The sequence below is a fragment of the Coturnix japonica genome, chromosome 7, assembly GCF_001577835.2.
Source record: "Coturnix japonica isolate 7356 chromosome 7, Coturnix japonica 2.1, whole genome shotgun sequence".
Lineage (NCBI taxonomy): Eukaryota > Metazoa > Chordata > Aves > Galliformes > Phasianidae > Coturnix > Coturnix japonica.
Window position 1 is genome coordinate 13,509,689 of NC_029522.1, and position 21,661 is coordinate 13,531,349.

General features: G+C 35.6%; 1 protein-coding gene across 1 annotated transcript in view; it reads left to right on the plus strand.

The window, feature by feature from the left end:
• The window catches only part of TTN (titin), a 239,816-nt gene that overhangs the window by 73,712 nt on the left and 144,443 nt on the right, over nucleotides 1–21,661 (plus strand). The window contains exons 84-118 of the mRNA XM_032445727.1: nucleotides 84–371; nucleotides 544–831; nucleotides 3,417–3,698; nucleotides 3,945–4,223; nucleotides 4,328–4,609; nucleotides 4,720–4,998; nucleotides 5,522–5,809; nucleotides 5,921–6,199; nucleotides 6,289–6,567; nucleotides 6,702–6,980; nucleotides 7,475–7,762; nucleotides 7,920–8,207; nucleotides 8,795–9,085; nucleotides 9,822–10,109; nucleotides 11,088–11,180; nucleotides 11,303–11,585; nucleotides 11,834–12,014; nucleotides 12,362–12,451; nucleotides 12,535–12,802; nucleotides 12,899–13,159; nucleotides 13,712–13,921; nucleotides 14,026–14,103; nucleotides 14,214–14,240; nucleotides 14,881–14,928; nucleotides 15,675–15,731; nucleotides 15,824–15,901; nucleotides 16,140–16,394; nucleotides 16,971–17,063; nucleotides 17,612–17,689; nucleotides 19,119–19,187; nucleotides 19,789–19,872; nucleotides 20,180–20,242; nucleotides 20,474–20,545; nucleotides 20,908–20,985; nucleotides 21,506–21,583. Coding sequence (XP_032301618.1) covers nucleotides 84–371; nucleotides 544–831; nucleotides 3,417–3,698; nucleotides 3,945–4,223; nucleotides 4,328–4,609; nucleotides 4,720–4,998; nucleotides 5,522–5,809; nucleotides 5,921–6,199; nucleotides 6,289–6,567; nucleotides 6,702–6,980; nucleotides 7,475–7,762; nucleotides 7,920–8,207; nucleotides 8,795–9,085; nucleotides 9,822–10,109; nucleotides 11,088–11,180; nucleotides 11,303–11,585; nucleotides 11,834–12,014; nucleotides 12,362–12,451; nucleotides 12,535–12,802; nucleotides 12,899–13,159; nucleotides 13,712–13,921; nucleotides 14,026–14,103; nucleotides 14,214–14,240; nucleotides 14,881–14,928; nucleotides 15,675–15,731; nucleotides 15,824–15,901; nucleotides 16,140–16,394; nucleotides 16,971–17,063; nucleotides 17,612–17,689; nucleotides 19,119–19,187; nucleotides 19,789–19,872; nucleotides 20,180–20,242; nucleotides 20,474–20,545; nucleotides 20,908–20,985; nucleotides 21,506–21,583 — 6,522 coding nt within the window. The remainder of the gene's footprint in view (nucleotides 1–83; nucleotides 372–543; nucleotides 832–3,416; nucleotides 3,699–3,944; nucleotides 4,224–4,327; nucleotides 4,610–4,719; nucleotides 4,999–5,521; nucleotides 5,810–5,920; nucleotides 6,200–6,288; nucleotides 6,568–6,701; nucleotides 6,981–7,474; nucleotides 7,763–7,919; nucleotides 8,208–8,794; nucleotides 9,086–9,821; nucleotides 10,110–11,087; nucleotides 11,181–11,302; nucleotides 11,586–11,833; nucleotides 12,015–12,361; nucleotides 12,452–12,534; nucleotides 12,803–12,898; nucleotides 13,160–13,711; nucleotides 13,922–14,025; nucleotides 14,104–14,213; nucleotides 14,241–14,880; nucleotides 14,929–15,674; nucleotides 15,732–15,823; nucleotides 15,902–16,139; nucleotides 16,395–16,970; nucleotides 17,064–17,611; nucleotides 17,690–19,118; nucleotides 19,188–19,788; nucleotides 19,873–20,179; nucleotides 20,243–20,473; nucleotides 20,546–20,907; nucleotides 20,986–21,505; nucleotides 21,584–21,661) is intronic.

Below are 21,661 nucleotides of genomic sequence, written 5' to 3' on the forward strand. Positions count from 1 at the left end.
GTTCTTACTAGATTCTGTATTATGTAATTCTAGGTTGACAGTGTAGCTTCCTACTTATAGTGGTGATTATTATTATTTTGCAGAACGTCAACTTCCACCTACATTTGCCAGGAAACTGAAAGATATTCAGGAGACTGTTGGTGCTCCAGTGACTTTTGATTGCCGTATAAATGGCTCAGAGCCTCTCCAGGTCACTTGGTACAAGGATGGGGTTCTCTTAAGTGACAGCGATAATGTGCAGTCAACCTTCTTAAATAATGTTGCAACTCTTCAGATCTTGCAAACTAGTATGGCTTACTGTGGCCAATACACTTGCTCTGCCCAGAATGCCCTGGGGACTGCATCTTCCAGTGCCAAGCTTCTCCTTACAGGTTTGTATCTTGCTTTTAAACAGAGATATTTAGTATCTATTTCCTCTTTTATTTCTTCACTCTTTCTCTCACTTTACTCACTGTATGGTGGTAAGGGAGTGTGGGCATGGAAGTGTGGTGAGGTGTGTGGTGAAGTTTGATGGTGAGATCTACCATGCCTTCCTCTTCGCAGAACATCTACAACCACCCTTCTTCGACATCAAGCCAGTATCTATTGATGTGGCTCTAGGGGAAAGTGCAACCTTTAAGTGCCATGTGACTGGCTCCACACCCATGAGGATTGTATGGACCAGAGACAACAGAGAGATCCGCCCAGGTGGCAACTACAAGATGATGCTGGTGGAAAACATGGCCAGCTTGGTGGTCCTAAAAGTGGGCAAAGGGGATGCTGGACTCTACACCTGTACTGCCAGCAACAGTGTTGGAAAGGATGCGTGCGCTGCCCAGCTAGCTGTACAAGGTACTGCTGGGAGCTCTACTTTTCAGCAGGCTTTTCTTTGCAAAGTGGCACCCTAAATAGTGCATATGTGAGACTAACAGTCTTTTCAAGTGGGTACACTGAGATTTGTTATTTCATGTTAATATTATTTTAATACTTAAGTGCTTATTCATCTTTCTTCTGGTCTGGTACAGTGAGTCTTACTTGAGAAATTCTGTCACTGAAATGTTAAAACTGACTTAGTACCATGTTGTGCTTTTATGAATGATCCCATTAGCCAGCAAAAGCTGTCCACTTTTAAAGTCTTTCTGCAGAAATGTCATTCACTATCTGATCCAGAAGATGGAAAGGTAGCTGAAAGAAGCAAACTGTCTTAAAAGTCTTAAATGTGTTTTTACCATGTGTTCAGTTCCTGCAAATATTTTCACTCTTCCAGTGTGAAATCACTGAAAACCACTGTTGAACAGGAAAAATTGGAGAATCTAGGAGTAGACTTGGTGGCAAAACAATTATACCACCAACACTTCTCCACACAGTGTGTGGATCTTATGATTTTCGAAGATCTAATTTTAAACCTGGCCATTTATAAGTGGCACTTGCATCTTACTGTAATTTCCTTAATGTAGGTGGGAACTTTGGATATATTTATAGCTGTTCCGGATATCTTATTCCTGCTGATTTTCTGAAAGGTCAAATATAAAACAAGCTACTTAAATGATGCATGAATTTCAGTGTTCCCATTGTTTCAGGGCATTATTTTCTTTAACTATGTAAGCTCTGAGGTAAGAAAAAAAACAAACAAACCAACAACAACAAAACAACACACAAATGGACGCAAACATTTCAAGACTAAATACTGTAGCTTCTACTCTTAGACAAGTAACACAAGTAACACAAGAAGCTGAACCACCACTAGTAAGATTTTCTAGTAAGTACATGCCAAATGTATTCGATAGATCTGGAGTATATTCTTTCCATATGCATTTTTCTCTCTGGGTGTATGAGGTCTGTGGCAAACTGCATTACCTGTGGCCTCAATGGCAAACAGAGATTCTGTTCTTGTATAGTTTGACCTACTAAAGTTATTGGAATACTGTGGGAAGAAAACTTATTTAAAGAAATCTCTTTTTAAAGAAAGAAATCTCTTTCAGATTACAAACTTGTTTCCACCAGAATCACAATTTCATTTATTGTGAATGATAACAGTACTAATATGTTCTATTGACTGGAGATACTCTTCATAGAAGGATCTTGACTAACCCTATTAATCTGGCTACTCTTCAACTCTTTATTCACAAAATTGTGAATTGATACTTTTATGTTTTTAATCTTATCATGACTTACATTCTTTAGAATTTTCTCATAATTTGTCATGCAATTTCTACAATACTTGTAAGTATAATCTTGTGTATGAATTGGTTTACTTTTTTTTTTTTAAAATTTATGAAGTTAGTGTCTCTTTCTAAATTTTGGGAAGTTAGTGTCTTTTCTTACTTCTTTACTACTACTACTTAGTAAAGTACTGCGCACTTTACTAAGCTGTATTCTCAGTTTTGGAAATAAATTGAGTTAGAATGTGACTGGCCAGCAACTGTTAGCATGCATACGGGTAGTCATCTGTTTATTGACATGAAACTGATAGTAAATTACGGATATTTCAGGAGTTCTCAGGTTAACAAGATATGATCTCTATTTTTAGGGACTCTAAGGAAGTTTTGTTACTAACAACATAGGATGTTGTGTAAACATCCCACATGTTGAAGGAACCCAGAATAAAACAGATATTCTTCCTACACTTTGCAGATAGATGCGTAAACAGGCACTTAACTGTCGAGAGATCCATTGGCTTCGCCCACATTACCACCTCATGATTCTACTACTTCTGTCTTTGATGCAGGCATATTCAGTCTTGTGATTCTGAATTATCCACATGTTACTTTTGATGTAATGCATCAAACATTCACTCCTAACAGTAAAAAAATGTAAAAACCTACCGTTCAGTCACAGGAACTTTATAACCATTTTGAATAATACCAGCCATCTCATAAGTCTTCCCAGAATAACTGTTTTGAACATCTTTTATTTGTGATGCCTAACCTCCTTGACTTTTCTTCCTTGTATGCACCTTTATGTTTGGCTTTGTAACGAATATGTGAAGGGCTTTAACTTTGGTATATTTATTGACCATATCAATTCTTAATGACCTATTAAGTTATAAAGCAGATGCTGTAGTAATGAGCATAAGTTTTCTTAATGTTTCTTAGCCAAATAGTTTGATTTCTTGCATTTCTACCAGTTGTTATCCATGTATTTCAAGCGGCTATTACTAAAGATAACCACACATCAGCTGATCTAAGCTGACTACATTAAAAGAGAAGTAGAATGGGAAAGTAAAATAAGGAGAAACTAACTGAAATGCTAGCAGAGAATTTGTTGCTGCCTAATCTACATTTTGGACAAACTTGAAATAATAATAATAATAAACAACATAGAAATTACAAAATTAGATTATTTGCATAAGTCCCTGAAGTTATATTTTCTGTTAAGTATTTACCTGCTTATATCAGTGCAGTTTAAAGCATTGTCTCCCATTTTCGGCTTTCCAGAACCACCGAGGTTTATTAAGAAACTAGACTCTTCAAGACTTGTGAAAGAGCATGATTCTACTAGGTATGAATGCAAAGTGGGTGGATCTCCTGAAATTAAAGTCATCTGGTACAAAGGAGAAAATGAGATCCATCCAAGTGAAAAATATAGCATGTCCTTTGTGGATTCAGTGGCAGTCCTTGAAATGCACAACCTCAGTGTTGAAGACAGTGGTGACTACAGTTGTGAAGCCCAGAACCCAGCTGGTAGTGCTAGCACCAGCACCTCACTAAAAGTGAAAGGTGAGAAACCAGGCTCTTCCCCATGCCTTTCTGTGTGGAAAAGCTGCTAAATCTCACTTTCTTTAATCAGACAGGACAAAACCTGTTGGAAAAGTTGCAAGTCTCTTGCCTGTTTGTTATGCTGTGGGAAATCTCTTTTATCTATTGTTTGCCTTTTTTGTTCAGTATCAGTTTGACTGCTTGAATACTCTCACTTCTTTAATGTGCTCTGCTCAAATAACACAAATTTTAACTCCTTTGTTTCAGCACCCCCTGCTTTTACCAAGAAGCCTCATCCAGTCCAGACCTTGAAAGGGTCTGATGTTCATCTGGAATGTGAGCTTCAGGGCACACCTCCATTCCAGATTTCATGGTATAAAGACAAGCGAGAAATTCGGAGCAGCAAGAAGTACAAGGTCATGTCTGAGAACTACCTTGCTAGTATTCACATTCTCAATGTGGACACTGCAGATGTTGGTGAATATCACTGTAAAGCTGTAAATGATGTGGGAAGTGACTCCTGCATTGGCTCTGTAACTCTGCGAGGTTTGTATACAGATTGTCACCTTCTTGGAATGTCATTGTTCCTGTTATTGTTCTCCTATTTTCCTTTTCTGAACTGTGATTTTTTGCACTCTTCTCTTAAATAGCACCACCAACCTTTATGAAAAAGCTGAGTGATGTTACTGTTGTGGTTGGGGAGACAATTGAACTACAGGCTTCAGTTGAAGGAGCACAGCCCATTTCTGTTCTGTGGTTAAAAGACAAAGGGGAGATCATTAGAGAAAGTGAAAATCTTTGGATTTCCTATTCAGAAAACATTGCATCTCTGAAGATTGGAAATGCAGAACCAACCAATGCTGGGAAATACATCTGTCAGATAAAAAATGATGCCGGATTTCAGGAATGCTTTGCCAAACTAACAGTGCTTGGTGGGTAGCATGGGATAACAAAAAAAACAACAAAAAATAATTTCGGTTTTTATAGTACTAATAACTCTTGCATTGTTGATTTTTAAAATGTGATTTACGTCTCATTGCAGAACCTGCAGTCATTGTAGAGAAGCCTGGCCCAGTGAAAGTTACAGCTGGAGACTCTTGTACTCTGGAATGCACAGTAGATGGCACGCCAGAGCTTACTGCTAGATGGTTTAAGGATGGGAATGAATTGTCTACTGACCATAAATATAAAATCAGCTTCTTCAATAAAGTATCGGGGCTTAAGATCCTCAATGCAGGATTAGAAGATAGTGGAGAATATACTTTTGAGGTGAAAAATAGTGTTGGTAAAAGCAGCTGCACTGCTTCAGTGCAAGTTTCAGGTTAGTTGACTACTTTATTTGAGTCATATCTGATAAAAAGTTCCTTTACAATGCCTTTATATAGCTTACTCTTTCTTACAACTGGCAGTCTGGGAGTCTCACTTCTTCTATAACCTTTCAGTTCTTGGCACATGACTGTGACAAGCATCAGGTATAGATGCCTACCTAACATCTTAGGGGCAGGAATTGCTGCAAGGATTTCATTTCTTCAGCTTTAATCCAAGCATCTTTTTTTTTCAGACAACTGATGCAATAGTGTTTTGTATAAAAAATACTTTAAAAAAGAAACTTAAAAAAACCCAACCCATCCTTTCCTTCAAAAGTGTGAATAAGAGCTCCAGCATATCCTTAATCATCAACTGTCTACTTCTCATTGACTTAGACATGCAGGAGCAGTTTGGTAATGCATGTACAGCAAAAGAAACCTAACTGATTTTATGATACATGGAGAACATTCTATATTTTAAGCTTCTGTATAGTAGCTTTTCATTTATTTTATTTTATTTTTTTTAAACAAATACAGATCGTATTATACCACCTTCTTTCACAAGAAAACTGAAAGAAACATATGGTGAACTGGGTTCTTCTGCTGTGCTGGAGTGTAAAGTTTATGGGTCACCGCCCATTCTTGTTTCCTGGTTTTATGATGGACAGGAGATTACCAGTGGAGACAAATATCAGGCTACCCTTACAGACAATACTTGTTCTCTGAAAGTGAATGGCCTTCAGGAATCTGATATGGGAACTTATTCGTGTACAGCTACTAATGTAGCTGGATCTGATGAATGCAGTGCATTTTTGAGTGTTAGAGGTCAGTATCTATCAGATGACACAAATTTGTTTACAAAAATTCTTTTGTTACACAATCTTCATTAGAAGATCAACTGTACTACTTCTTTGTCTGCTTCATTTGCATGCTTAGAACCACCATCTTTTGTGAAGAAACCCGAACCATTTAATGTTCTATCTGGAGCAAACATCACATTTACAAGTATCATAAAAGGCTCCCCTCCATTGGAAGTTAAGTGGTTTAGAGGTAGCACTGAGCTAGCACCAGGACACAAATGCAACATCACCTTGCAAGACTCTGTTGCCGAACTGGAGCTATTTGATGTACAGCCACTACAGAGTGGAGAATACACCTGCCAAGTCTCTAATGAGGCAGGGAAGATCTCTTGCACAACGCATCTTTTTGTCAAAGGTTTGTGCAGACTACCATTTCTTACACTTCTTAATAGAGATAATCTTCTGGCTTTCCTTAATTTATTTTCTTCTTCTTGTTTGTTATAGAGCCAGCAAAGTTTGTGATGAAGGTGAATGATTTAAGTGTAGAGAAAGGAAAAAATTTAATCTTGGAATGCACATATATGGGTACTCCACCAATTTCAGTGACATGGAAGAAAAATGGAGTAATATTAAAACACTCTGAAAAGTGTAGCATCACCACTACAGAAACTTCTGCTATACTGGAAATCCCTAATAGCAAACTAGAAGACCAGGGGCAATATTCTTGCCATATTGAAAATGACTCTGGACAAGATAATTGTCATGGTGCAATTACAGTACTAGGTGCGTCATCAAGCCAATATAATATAATTTCATCAGCTGTTATTTCAACCTCTGGTAGTCACTGTGCCATACTTTTTTGTTGTTGTTGTTTTGTTTTGTTTTTTTTGTACTAATACAATGTGTTTGTTCTTTAGAACCACCTTACTTCGTTACACCTTTGGAGCCAGTGCAGGTGACTGTTGGGGATTCTGCATCCTTACAGTGCCAGGTTGCTGGAACACCAGAGATGATTGTGTCATGGTACAAAGGTGATACAAAGCTGAGAGGAACAGCTACTGTGAAGATGCACTTTAAGAACCAAGTTGCCACTCTGGTCTTCAGTCAAGTAGACAGTGGTGACAGTGGGGAGTACATCTGCAAAGTAGAAAACACTGTTGGGGAGGCTACTTCATCCTCTTTGCTTACTGTTCAAGGTGAATAATTCTTTCTAAAAATTAGGAAAATGGCCTACATTTCTTAAGTATATTTGCTCTTTCAAAAACTAAGATTAGTTTTTCCTTTTTAAAAGCTCTGCTCTTTCCTGTCTTCTATTAGCAAAGGCCTTCCATTAAAACAAACTGAAATTCATCTCTCACTGATCCCATTTCTTCTTTAGGAATTGAAGGTTCTACATCTTCATTACACACTTAGGAAATTTTTCTGATTTTTTCTGCCTGACAGTCCTGAGTGTTTAATAGGCTTGCTGGTGGTAACTGAGAGCAGAATGGTTGTATATTTTCCTACAACCAAATGCAATGCGCCCTTTATACATCAGCTCCCAAATTAAATGATATAGTGGATAAAATTCTTATTAAGTTATTAGCAGAAACCCATTGTATGAATCACTTAATCAGTGACTACTGGTGAGCACTACAACAGGTGCATACCTTCTGAAAGCACTCATCATACAATACCTGTTTTCTTACAGAACGTAAACTTCCTCCTTCTTTTACACGAAAATTAAGAGATGTTCATGAAACTGTTGGCTTACCAGTTACATTTGATTGTGGCATTGCTGGTTCGGAACCTATTGAAGTATCTTGGTTTAAAGACAATGTACGTGTAAAAGAAGACTACAATGTTCACACATCCTTCATAGATAATGTAGCAACTCTGCAGATTTTGAAGACTGACAAGAGCCTTATGGGGCAATATACCTGCACAGCAAGCAATGCTATTGGAACTGCTTCTTCTAGTGGCAAACTTGTCCTTACAGGTCTGTGGGCTGTGAATTATTTAATGGAAATATCTGAAAACTTACTTTTACTTTATATATATATTTAATATTGTAAAAATAATAGTATTTATTTCCTAGAGATTTACAGCAAATTGAGATGTTAACATGATGCTTTTTTATTTCCTTCATTCTTCAGAAGGGAAGACTCCTCCATTTTTTGATACCCCAATTACACCTGTGGATGGTATTATTGGAGAAAGTGCTGACTTTGAGTGTCACATTTCTGGAACACAGCCTATTAGAGTCACCTGGGCAAAAGATAATCAGGAAATCAGAACAGGAGGAAACTATCAGATCAGTTATGTAGAAAACATAGCCCATTTGACCATCTTGAGAGTTGACAGGGGAGACTCTGGAAAGTATACATGCTATGCTAGCAATGAAGTTGGAAAGGATTCTTGTACAGCACAACTGAATGTTAAAGGTACTGAATAAATAATACATTATGTGTAATTTTTTCTTTTAATTGAAGGGGAAGTTAGCCTTATTGCTGCAAGACAACTTTGAGAAAAAACTTGCAGTGTAACTTTTATGATTTGCCACAAAAACACCTGCCTGGAAGTACATATGAGTCTTTGGAAGGAATTTGGAAGGGTCATCAACAACAATGGGAGAAGGAAAGAAATAATATTTTCTTCAAACTAATTTCTTTATAGTCTTTGACTTATTTCTTTCTTGATAACAAAAATCTTGTGTTTTTAAGATCATTTTCTTTAGATCGATGTAAAAGAATTGGGGTTTTTTGTTGTTGCTTTTGTTGCTTTTATGCACACAGGAAAATAGGAAAATCAACTAACAGTGAATGTATGATTAAGACACTTGCTATTGATCTTGATCTTGGCTTACTTTCACTAAAAATATATATAAAAACAGTCCTATTTAAATGAGAGAAAATACTGATTCCCCAATGTTCCCAATCTTTTTTTTTTTTTTTTTCTTTCTTGAAATTATTTCTTTAGAATTATTTATTTCAAGTTTGTTGCCTATGTTCTTTTTTTTTTTTTTTTACAGAACGAAAAACTCCACCTACATTTACCAGGAAACTGTCTGAAGCGGTAGAAGAAACAGAAGGGAATGAACTTAAACTCGAGGGCCGGGTTGCTGGCTCTCAACCTCTCACTGTTTCTTGGTATAAAAACAATCAAGAAGTTCATTCAAGTCCTCACTGCGAAATATCATTCAAAAACAATACCTTGCTTTTGCATATCAAGAGCGTAGGGCAATCAGATGCTGGTTTATATACCTGCAAGGTGTCTAATGAAGCAGGAAGTGTGTTGTGTACATCCTCTGTTGTTATTAGAGGTTAGTTAAAGTTCTGTTTTTCTTCTTGCTTTTCTTTGTTAGCTGCAAATACACAGCTTCTATCTTATGAACTTGTACAGCTAATAAATTAACTGCATATGCTTATATGTGTTTGCATACCTTAACATCAATAATTTGTATTGAGATGGACAAGATAAATCTGATTTGAACCACAATATCAAGGAACCTTTCAATTTGGGGTTAATCAAACAATTTCTTCAGGGAGTGGCTTCCTTACTTATTCACTATTTACTATGACTTATCTAAAGTAAACATTGAAATCTTTAACATGATATTTTGGTTGAATCTTCAATCATTCTTTCTCTTTTTTCTTTTTTCTTTGTGTGTGTATATGTGTGTAATATAGCAATTTTTCTATGCACTTACAACTCAGCTTGGGCAGCATGGCACTATGTCCTAATGCTACTGCAGGAGATTCTATATTTGTTTCTCTACCACTGCCTATGTAGTTTTGCAGACTAATAGCAGTACTTCAATTCTACTAATTTTTCATGTGAATGTCCTTACTGTGTGCAGAACATGTGTTATGTAAAGCACTCTTGAATGCTTGCCTAGATAGTGATTATATTTTCTAAAACTGTGGTTAGTATTCTCAGACTTATTCTTGCTCATTCCTTGCCATTTTCTTTCTTAAGAATCACATGCATCTCTTTTTCTCCTACACTCTTAATCATACTTTCCTTGGAGAATTCACTGAAGCATTTTCACCTTTCAGAACCTAAAAAGCCTCCAGTTTTTGACCAGCCTCTTCAGCCAGCAGCAACACAGGAAGGTGATACCCTGCAGCTCAGCTGCCATGTCCAAGGATCAGAGCCAATCCGGATTCAGTGGCTGAAGGCAGGAAGAGAAATAAGAGCTTCAGAAAGATGCAACTTCAGCTTTGCTAATGGAGTAGCTCTTCTGGAACTTACTGCAGTTACCAAAACTGATTCTGGAGAATACGTATGCAAAGCTTCAAATGTGGCTGGCACTGACACTTGCAGATCTAAAGTGACAGTTAAAGGTACAGTTAAATTCAAGATTAAGGCATGCAATGGGAATTTAAAACAAAATTCCATGCTGTTTTGTTTTGTGTGGAACAAAGATACTAATATGTTCCTAATACACAATTAGTATATTTTAGTTCTTTGCAAAACTACACAATCTAGGGGAGCCAGTTTATTGAAAAATAATTTATATTAAAATAGTAATATGAACAGTTCATATTACAAATTTCATATTACAAAACTTTTTGTTTTGATTACAAAACAAAGTTCATATTACAAAACTTTTTGTTTTGATCAGTGTCAAACAAAAAGTATATCCTCACTGAAAGTATTAAGAATTTAGTTCCGAAATTTAAACACAGAATTTAACAAAAAGGAAAGCTTAGTTAATTAAAATTACATTCAACTGTGCATGTTATTTTTTTGTAATAGGGGTGTTTATTAAAAGAAAATATGAAAGGAATTTGATTCATAATGTGCCCTTAGAAGTTAGTTGCTTCAAAGCTGTTAAAGCTCCAGTGCATTTTGAAATTATAACTAGATATAAATATTTCGTAACATGAGACTTTCCATGTAGAGACCTGTCTTACCAATGCATTCAAGTAATGAAGGTCCAGTAATATGTAGAAGCAATTTGTTTGTCTCTATATGGGTAGCAGGAAAGATAAGAACTACACAAAAGGAATAAATAAAATCAACAGATCACTATTTTTTAAAAAAATGCAAATAACTCAGAATAACATTTCAAAAAATAGACAGAAAATACTTCATTATAAACTGACATTTTTTAGAGAATGAATCTTATTCGCATATCCATCTATGAACTTGTATCTGTGAAATATAACTGACATATTTGAAGTTAGTGAGAGGTCCATAATGTTCAGAATCATCTAGAAAGCGCTGGGCAATCAGCTGAAGTCCTCTTCAGGTTCCTTTCAACCCAACCGATTCTGTGATTCTGTAAATCTTGGTTTTGTGTTGTTTTTTTTTCCCAGAAAAAGCAGCAGCTGCACCATCAGCTAAGAAAGCAGACATTGAAGGAAAGCTTTATTTTGTATCAGAGCCTCAGAGTGTCAAAGTCATGGAAAGTAAGAATTCATTCTAAAATTACATTGCTTTCTATTTGCTTATAAGTGATGCTTGAGGTCATATCCTGTTGTCATAGAAACACCTAGAAAAGACTTAGCCTCCTCATTGCATCTTTCTGCAGAGACCATTGCAACGTTTATTGCAAAAGTTGGAGGAGACCCACTTCCAAATGTTAAGTGGATGAAGGGGAAATGGAGACAACTCAACCAGGGAGGTCGCATTATAATCCAGCAGAGAGGAGATGAAGCCAGACTGGAAATAAAGGACACAACAAAAACTGATTCTGGGATGTACAAATGTATAGCTTTTAATCAACATGGTGAAATTGAGAGGAGTGTCAACCTGCAAGTTGAAGAAAGGAAGCAAGAAGTTGTTGAAGAGGATGTCAGGGGAAAACTGAAAAAGTATGCACAGAATTTGTATAAACTACTCTGCCAACAACACAGAAATTTTTGATTATATGACACAGATAAATAATATTTTAATGTTCATTATACATGTATAATTGTGTACTGAAAATAGAAGCATCTGATTAGGTTACACTAGAGAACTGTGCTGTATATTGCAGTTCTAAGTTGATTGTTTATTTTTCAGTGAACATCTTTCTAAGAAAGTGAAACCATATCTTTAATTATGTTGTTGGTTTGAACAGAATTCCAACAAAAAAGAAGGAAGCTGAAGAACAAACTATTGATATCTTAGAACTTCTCAAAAATGTTGATCCCAAAGAATATGAGAAATATGCTCGCATGTATGGAATTACAGATTTCCGCGGCCTCCTGCAAGCTTTTGAGTTACTAAAGCAAACCAGAGAGGAAGAAAGCCATAGATTGGTAAGATACATTGCAAGTGCAGCATTGTTTTTGTTAAGAGTAGCAAAGTTCTTGTGAACAGACATGGTGACCTGTACTCTCTGTACAGGCTTTTCTGGAATCTGTTCAGATCTTTTACTGATAGTTCTCAATTTCCTGCATGCTCAAACCAAAAAAAGAAGGAATGGCCCTTCTGGCCAAGTATGTTCTGTCTTGACTGTGTGGCTTCTATTTCTAAGACAGGAAGATAGGCTAGTTACAGTATTGCTACATCAAATTTGATGTAGAAACTAATTCTTTGTTGGATAAGCATGCCAACTCGGCATTTAGTATCCTTTAATCATTGAGCGCATTTTGTCTTCTTACAGGAAATTGAGCTCACAGAAAAGGCTCAAAAAGAGGACCAGGAGTTCGAAGAACTTGTAGCATTTATTCAGCAACGACTCACACAGACAGAGGTAACATATTTTTAGCCTGATTCATGAAATATTCAAAGTCGTAACAAGGAACATGAAACTAATTTAAACTAATATTTTTTCAGCCTGTTACTCTAATAAGAGACATTGAAAATCAGACAGTTTTAACAGATGAAGATGCTGTCTTTGAATGTGAGATTAAAATTAACTATCCAGAAATTAAACTTTCATGGTACAAGGGAACTCAGAAACTGGACTCCAGTGACAAATACGAAATTAAAATTGAAGGTGATCGCCACATACTGAAAATCAGGAACTGCCAACTTGAAGATCAAGGAAATTACAGAATAGTGTGTGGACCACACATTGCCAGTGCTAGGCTAACTGTGATTGGTAAGTATATTTTGAGCTGTGTATTTGAAGTAATTTTTACTTTATTTATTCTACTGCAAGATGTCTGCTAAAATATATGTTTTAACATGCTAATAGAGCCTGCAGTTGAACGGCATCTTCATGACACTACTTTCAAGGAAGGAAACACATGCACGCTGTCTTGTCAATTTTCTATCCCAAATGCCAAGTCTCAGTGGTATAGAAATGGGAGGCCAATTAAGATAGGAGGGAGATATTCAACACAAGTCTCCGACAAAGTACACAAACTCATCATCAAGGATGTTAGAACAGAAGACCAGGGACAGTATACCTGCAAACTTGACAATCTAGAAACAACTGCTGATCTGGCCATTGAAGGTTTGTAAACAGATATGGAATCTCTTTATTACAATTGTGATAAACAGTTGCTGGATATTCCATTAACAGAAAAGATGAAAATAAAAAGGAAATTAAAGAAATATCCTCAAACTTGGAAATTGATCATACAAGATGTTCTTTCTCTTTGAACCATATATACTATTGTATTTGTGTTATTTAATATTTTTAACTAAGTCATCATTAGTAATGACCTCTTGAGCTGAAATCGTCAGTCCTATTTTCTTGTATTTCCTGCTTTTCTGATGCTATCGCATTTTCCTCTTTTTCCTTGATTTCCTCTTTTTCTTAATTTTTCTTTACCTTCACTTTATTTTCCTAATTACTTCTCTTGTATAATATATCTACAGCAATCTTATTACATTTATATTCTTCCATCTTCTAATCTTCATTCTTATGTAGAAAACTTCACAGTACATGGAAACTTGCGTTCCTTACTTGTTACTATACCTTACTATAATGTAGTTATTATCATGAAAGATAAATGGCCTGAATGATAAACAATAATTTATTTCTTTTTTGTTTCTAAAACAGCTGAACCAATTCAGTTCACAAAGAGCATACAGAACATTGTAGTAAGCGAACACCAATCTGCTACCTTTGAGTGTGAAGTGTCCTTTGATGATGCAGTTGTGACATGGTATAAAGGCCCCACTGAACTGAGAGAAAGCCCAAAGTACAGCTTCAGAAGTGAAGGTCGTTGTCATTATATGACCATTCACAATGTAACTGCAGAAGATGAAGGTAAAATTTAATGAATTATTTGGACTGATGCCACTTTGTCTGATTTTGTTGTGTGTTTTTTTGCTTATAAAGTCATGTAAATATAAAATTCTTGGCTGTTGCAGGTGTATACTCTGTAATTGCTCGTCTTGAACCAAGGGGAGAAGCAAGAAGCACTGCAGAGCTCTATCTGGTAACCAAAGGTTAGCAGATTTTTAAACCAAATTTGTGATCATAGCATCTGCAAATTTGTGAGTTTAAAACATGATTCTGGAGCAAATAATTCTGAAAGAAATGTATTTTTCTTTTGCAGAAATCAAACTGGAGTTGAAGCCTCCAGGTAAAGATCACACACAATATTAGCACAAGATCATGTCTGTTATCTATCATAGATAGAATGCATTTCTCTGCTTTATCCTGTTTTCCTGGTTGTAGTAAGTCAAACCTACACTCTGAAAGAATATTCCTTACCTGTATATATGAGGAACTATTTAACTACTGTGGTAAATCTGAAATCATTAATTATCATCATGTGTGAGGTCTTATTTTGAGCAGTATGGGAAGCTGCATCCTCTAGCACAAATGAGTTTATTTAAATGACTGAGGAATACAGAAATGAAGGGAAACCAATGAATATAATCAATGTTTAATCGCAGGTTAAAAGTAATTAAGTAAGGAAGCAAAATAGATAGCAATAGTTTCCTTATGATATATAATGATCTTCCTTTCTAAATGTTCTTAAGGAAGATCCTACTCCAGAATGAGGTGAGCAATATATAGAAATAAAATGTAACAGTGTAAAATCTGACCATAAAGAAAGATTAATTCAAGTAGTTATCTATACATTGGGTTTATTATGCTTGAGGGCCAAGATAACTGTTCTGTTAGAGCAAGAAAAAATGAAACCACGGACTAGTCTTGAGAGCAGCAAATTCAGATATGTATTTTTTTTTTCACAGTTAAATGTTTTTACTTTCTAGATGTTCCTGATGCCAAGGTAGCAGTTCCACCTCAAAAACCAGCTGAAGGTAAAATAATAGAACATAATTGTTCCATAGTACTCTTTTCATATCAGTAGCAGCATGGCAGTAGGAACCTCAAAGAAAGATCATAGGTAAGGTCTTGATATGATCAATTAGTCCCCTCTTTAGAAATATGTTAAGAGCAAGCCTTGACTTGGATAGACTTGGAAGGTGAAAAATGTAGATAGGAATGCACTTTGAGGGATAAAAATAAAATAAAATAATAATAATATACATATATGTCAATAGAAAATGAAAGACAAAGATAATTTTGAAGTTGTATAAACAAATTAGATGTATATCTCCAGCTCCCCAAACTTCGTTAATGGTCTACTGACAACAAGCATTACATATGTTTCTGCTACATTTAGTAGTTTAGTAAGGACCTAGAAGTTCATTTTTTGTTTCTTTTCCAAGATAATTTGGTAAATGCTTTGAGATGCAGCAGGAGGGAAAAGATTTTAAATTTGGATGACTTACTACCAGCAAGAAAAGGAAAATGATGCTAGGAAATAAAGCTTCCAAGCATCATGATTCAAATAAAGGTTGACAATAGATTTCCACTCAAACTACATTGCTCCAGCTACAGTGAACTGTCAGAGTGAGCACCGGTTTTGCTCTTATTCTGCAATTGTAGTAAAAAAAATCTCTGCCTGTTTTTGAAATGCAATAAGTTTTTTTGTCAATTAGAAGTCAATACTGTACTCATTCTAAATATTTTGTGTTTTTTTTTTTTTTTTTTTTTTCACAAGCTGCCCCTATTCCTATTCTTCTGCCCCTCATTCCTCCACCAGAGGAGAAAAAGCCAGGTAAGAATACTTGAAGTAATTAGATAGTGTTCATATGTTTAATTATGTCTTCTTTTGTTTTAACTTAAATTTTCATATATATATATTTTAAGCAGAAAAGAAAATTCCAGTAAAGAAAGTCTCGAAAAAGGTGGTTAAAAAGGGTCCCAAGGAAATCCCACCACCTGAAGGTAACTTAAAAAATAAACAACAAAAGAAATACTCTCTTTAAAATAGTGAAATTATTTTCTGGAACAGATGTCTCTTTGATTTCTGTGTTTATGTCAAATCTTACAGATCTTATAAAAAAAAGCTTCACATAACACTGTCTGCAAGGAAGAACTAATTTCACTAACTGTGAACATCCAATACACTTTGCAGATTCCAGGCTATGATGATAACATTGTTGTTTTGTTTTGTTTTTTTAAGTTCCTGAGATAATGCCAGAGAAGCCCAAAGAGGTCAAAATAACATCTATGGCAAGGAGAGAAGAGATACATGAAGAAAAAATGGAAATATATGAAAAGCCTAAAGAAGCTTATGAAGAATGGGAAGAAGATTATGGAGAAGATCATGATTATTATTTTAAGGAAGAAGGTTATGATGAAGGGGAAGAGGAATGGGAAGAAACTTATGAGAAAAGAGAACTGGCTTATGAGGAAAAACAAATAATTCATGAAGAAGGTATTAAAGAATTACAACTGTTTTACCACTTGAATCTAAACATGCTGCCAAGTTGTAACTGGTACTTGATAATATAAGGACCCCAGTATGGCAAGATGTCAATACAAATGGAAAATGTTATGGTGTATAATAGGATTACCACAAAACTTTGAAGATTGGGCCATCTTTAAAAACTAACATGAATTACAAATTTGTAATTTGTTTTGTTTTTAGTTGTTAGGATATTTTCTGCTATCATTTTCACACATTCCCATATTCTAAATGAACTTTTTTAAAATTAATGTTTTGAACATCTTTTTTTAAATTATTTTTTTATTTTTTTTTAAATGCTAATGGTGGCATAATTTTGCAATTCTTTTTATGCTTCAGCTGTTTAAGGTAGTAGTATGCCTCTATGACCAGAATGGGATTTTAATGGAAAAATATGGAAATTAGCCAAAAAATGCACTACAACAGTTCAATCTTCAAAACTCTGTATGTTTCAATTTCCTGATCTTATAATGATGTAACTAATTACTTCTGTGAGCCTTTAGAAAATGAAATTTCCATCATTAGGAAATGTTTTTATTTTTAAAGTGGTGGAAGTTCCTAAGAAGCCTGTGCCTGAGCGAAAGCCTCCAGCAATTACAGCTGAAAAGAAAGAAAAGAAAGAAGTTACAGTTCATAAAGGTATGTCATACTTGCAAAAGTAACAACAGTGCTTATATTGACCTCTCTCAGGCTACTCCTTCAAGCTGTACTGCAATGGCTATTCACATTTCCTTGAATAGGAGAGAATGATCTTCATGTTGAATAGTGACATGACCAAGGGCCATGGCAACGCTTCTGTTCCCTCACTTCAGATTTTCCTTCAGAGAGAGAATATGACAAAATGATTGAAGCAAAACCAGAACTGCTGTTAAAATCAGTCTAAGCTTGTTATCTTTCCCTCTTGCAATATATTAGCCTTGAACCTAAGGTGATGTTTTTGAGCCAGTGAAAGCTGCCGTTCTGAGAACTGTTTGTATAGATCAATGCACATCTCTCAGTGGAAGATGGGCCATGTTGCCTATTTCTCAAATACCTTTACCCCATTTTTCAATGGCAGTGAAAAGTGTGATGAATAATGCACTGGATGCTCACATCTTAAATGGGAAAATGTTAGTTCTACCTGTTTTATGTCTGAAAAATAATTTTCAAGATGACACAAATGATGAGTATATTTGTATTGCTTACAGTTGTCAAGAAACCTGTTGATGAAAAAGTTGAGATTACCACTCAGAGGGTTGCAGAGGAAAAACTCAAACGGGCTGAGGGTAACTACTGCTTGATTACCTTAATGTTGCCTTTATGTGTAAGTAGCAGCTATTTTTACTTAGCTAATATGCCTATGCTAGTTTGGTCACAATAACTCCAGGCAATGCTACAGGCCTGGGGAGAAGTGTCTGGAAAGCTGCCTGTTGGAAAGGGATCTTGGTGTACTGATGGACAGTCAGCTGAAGATGAGCCAGCCCTGTGTCCAGGTGGCAAAAAAGTCCAGTGCATCCTGGCTTGCACTAGAAATGGTGTGGTGAGCAGGACTAGGGAAGTAATCCTGCTGCTGTACTTGGTACTGGTGAGGTCTCATCTCAAGTACTGTGTTCAGTTTTTGGTGTCTCAATACAGAAAGGACATTGAGGTGCTTGAGTAGGTCCAAAGAAGGGTAACATGGCTTGTGAAGGGCTTGGAGAATATGCCCTACGAGGAGAGACTGAAGGAACTGGAGCTGTTTAGTCTGGGGAAGAGGAGGCTGAGGGGAGACTTTATTGCTCTCTTTCAGTATGTGAAAGGTGATTACAGTGAGAGTAGGGTTGGTCTTTTCTCACTGGTGACAGGTGACAGAATGAGGGGAAATAGCCTCACTTTGTGCCAGTGGAAGTTTAGGTTGGATATCAGGAAAAACTTATTTACAGAAAGGGTTGTTAAGTACTGGAGTAGACTCCTCAGGGAGGTGGTTGAGTCACCATCCCTGAATGTGTTTAAAATCAGCTCAGATGTGGTGCTCAGGGACAGACATGTTTTAGCAGAGGGTTGTTAGAGATGGGCAGTATGGTTAAGTTGCGGTTGGACTTGATGTTTTTTTATTGTCTTTTCCAGCCTAAGCAATTCTATGATTCATTTCACATGGATCTGAATAATTTGTCAGTCTTTGAAACAGCTGTAATAATGGCTTCTGTAGTATTTTGTAAAAGGAAGACAAAAAGCTTTTTAGGTGAAAACAGGAAATTTAGACACTGACAATGGATGCTTTAAAATAAGAAGTGCAGAATTGCATCAAGCAGCAAAAACTATTTCACTCTAAGCTCAAGATCCATCTTCCTCAAATTTCCAGCCCGAATTGTCTATCAGGATGCCTTAGTTATAAGTTTGTAATTAAGATGCTTCTCTATTCTCTTGGTAACCAGTTCTTCTCACATAGCATTTACCATTCTGCAGCAGGAGTTCATTTGCTAGAATTCAAAATATGTCAAGATAATGACCTGCAGTGTACTAAATGTCCTGAGTTACCCAGCCCCTTCAGAAGGTGGCTAATTAAATGAAGTAAACACTTTCTTTTTCTCATTTTGCATGAATCTGAAGAGTCTGGCTTAGCTGCTGAGCTAGATTATGTTTGTTGTGTTTTCAACACTATTCCTAAAAAGCTGTAGATTTGTTTTAATCTTTTTTCTAAATACATATCTGATTAATCAAATTTAATGCTAACAGTTACCAAGAAAATCCCACCAGCAAAACCTACACCAATGATCGTCGAGGAAAAAGTTATGAAAAAGGAAGGTAAAGATCAGCACCTTTCAACTGTACTTTACAATTTTTCTAGTACAATGTGAACTCTTGTGTCTCTTGTGAACATACTGAACTGTGCATGTACCTGGATCTGTTGTACTGATCGTGCTTCCATTCTGTAAAATGTACGTCTACCATGATTTTGCCTATCACAAGATATGTTTTTCTCATGTTTGCGATGTGACTGTCTTTGTGATTCGTATTTAAATAGTGGATATGTACTATGATTTACTTTTCTCTTTATCTGTTCTGCCTGTTGTCACATACTTACATGACAGTGTCTTGATGCCCTAACACTTCTTTGAAGAAATACCTTTGAAATCATTATGATACACTAATTGCAGAAATCTGAGCATGAGTTTATTTTAAATTCTGGTGTTAACAGTATCTGTATCTTTAGTTTCTAACATAGTAAAGTTTACATCCATTCTTGTTCTGTGTTCAGTATTTGAGAATGTCATTACTGACTGTCTAAATATGTCTAAGACTTTAGCCTACAATACAGGTACAGATTTCATGAAAATTCACTTGCTCTCTACCACTGCTGTGGATCTATAATATAAAATACTAAAACAAAATCCTATCTTTAAAGTACCGACAGTAGAAAGATGGACTATTTCAGAAGAAAAGATGTCGGTTTCTGTCCACAGAGAAGAAGAGTACTCATATGTCACAGGTATGTAAAACAAAAACACAGAAAACAAAGAAATAAACAAACAAACAAACCAAATTGTAAAACCAAATTAAAACAAAATCACACATCCAAAACAAACAAACAAACAAAATCAGTGCTTTCTGTCTTGCTGTATTTTCTTTAAATCAATTTTTGTTTCAAATTACATATTTAGACATATTTATGTTTTGGTATGTATTGCTTCTTTTTGTTCATTGTGTTATGTAGCCTCAGTTTTCTTTAAATTAACAGATGTTAACATCTAAGCTATTTTTTTTTCTAAATATTGTTTAAATGCTTCTCTTTGAAGAGCCAACAGAGCATGAGAAAACAGTTGAAGAAAGATTCTTTGAAGCTGTTTACCCCATTGAAGGTAGATTGCTTAAGAATGAGACACTAATCAATACTTAAGATTTTTTAAACAATTTGAATCTTTATAAAAACTTGCTGTGAGATCTACATGTTCAGTTGATTTTCTGGACAACATTAGCATATGTTGTCAGTGGACCTTTGTGTACTGGACACATAATATCTTAAAAGTGTTTACTACAAACATTGGGATTGCACATCTGCTCGTTTAATATCTTTCAAATTCCTGTTGCAGCACATAAAGAAGTTGAAGAAGAGGAAGAACAAGAGGTCATTTCTGAAGAACTGGTGACTCATCATGTAGAAGGTGAATTAAGTCTTTGCAGCCTCTGCCTAATTTCTTTTTCTTTTCTTTTTTTCTTTTTTTAAATCACGTTATTTGTCTGTACCACTCTATACCAAAGAACAGAGTATCCGAGCTCTGATCTTTCCATTTCTCTATGGTTCTACCCTCAAACATCGTCTCCTACTGCACTTCCAGATCTGCTTCTTTATCAATACTTTAATTAAATCTGTGATTTATTTTTTTTTTTTAAATTTGAAAATATTTATCTGTCTGAAAAACAGCATATTTTTTGTCATGAGATGTTTGCTTACACAGCATGTTGAAAACAGTCTACATCAATGTAATAAATCTCTTTCCATCTTCTAAATGCTCACCAAATAAAGTGCCTGAGATACCAAAAAGGCATGTCCCTGAAGAAAGAAAGCCTGTTCCAGTCCCAAAAGAAGCTCCATCTCCTACAGGTACTTCTTCTACCCAAGTTTAAAAAAAAAAAAAAAAGAATAATCTTACTATCTTTCAATATATTTTTGTAAGCTGTCTTGAATGTTTTTATGAATCTACTATCCATGTGCCTTTCATTTTGCACTGTCTTCTTTCTTTGCCTTTTTCTGTGTTGTACCTTAAACAAACTTAAACTTTCCAGTGTTTGAATGTGTCTCAGTGTCTCTTCTCTTTCCTAACAATCTTGTGTTTGTTTCTTGTGTTTGCTTTGACTGTATGTTTCTTGCAGATAAGAGTAGGATATTTTTTCTTCAATAGAGTGCCATGAAAAATGATAGCATGTAAATGTTGATACTGAATTTTTATGTTGTATTTTAGTGTCTTTCCTAAATAGTCTACATTATGTCCAAAGGGTTGTACAATGTATTGTGCTGTGCTGTTTGTCTACTTGCCCAGACATTGTGTGCTATAAAGCAATCTTGAAATCTGAATGAGTGTGGTGAAAACTAAAACTCTCTCTCTTTGACAATGCTTTCCAAGTGCCTGAGGTCCCTAAGAAACCTGTTCCAGAAAAGAAAGTTGCTGTTGCTAAGAAGGAGGTGTCTCCTCCAGTAAAAGGTACAGCATCTTTTGAAAGTGAACTTTAACCAGTTCTGTACTGTTTTGTTCAAGCTACTACTCAATTCTAAATGTAAA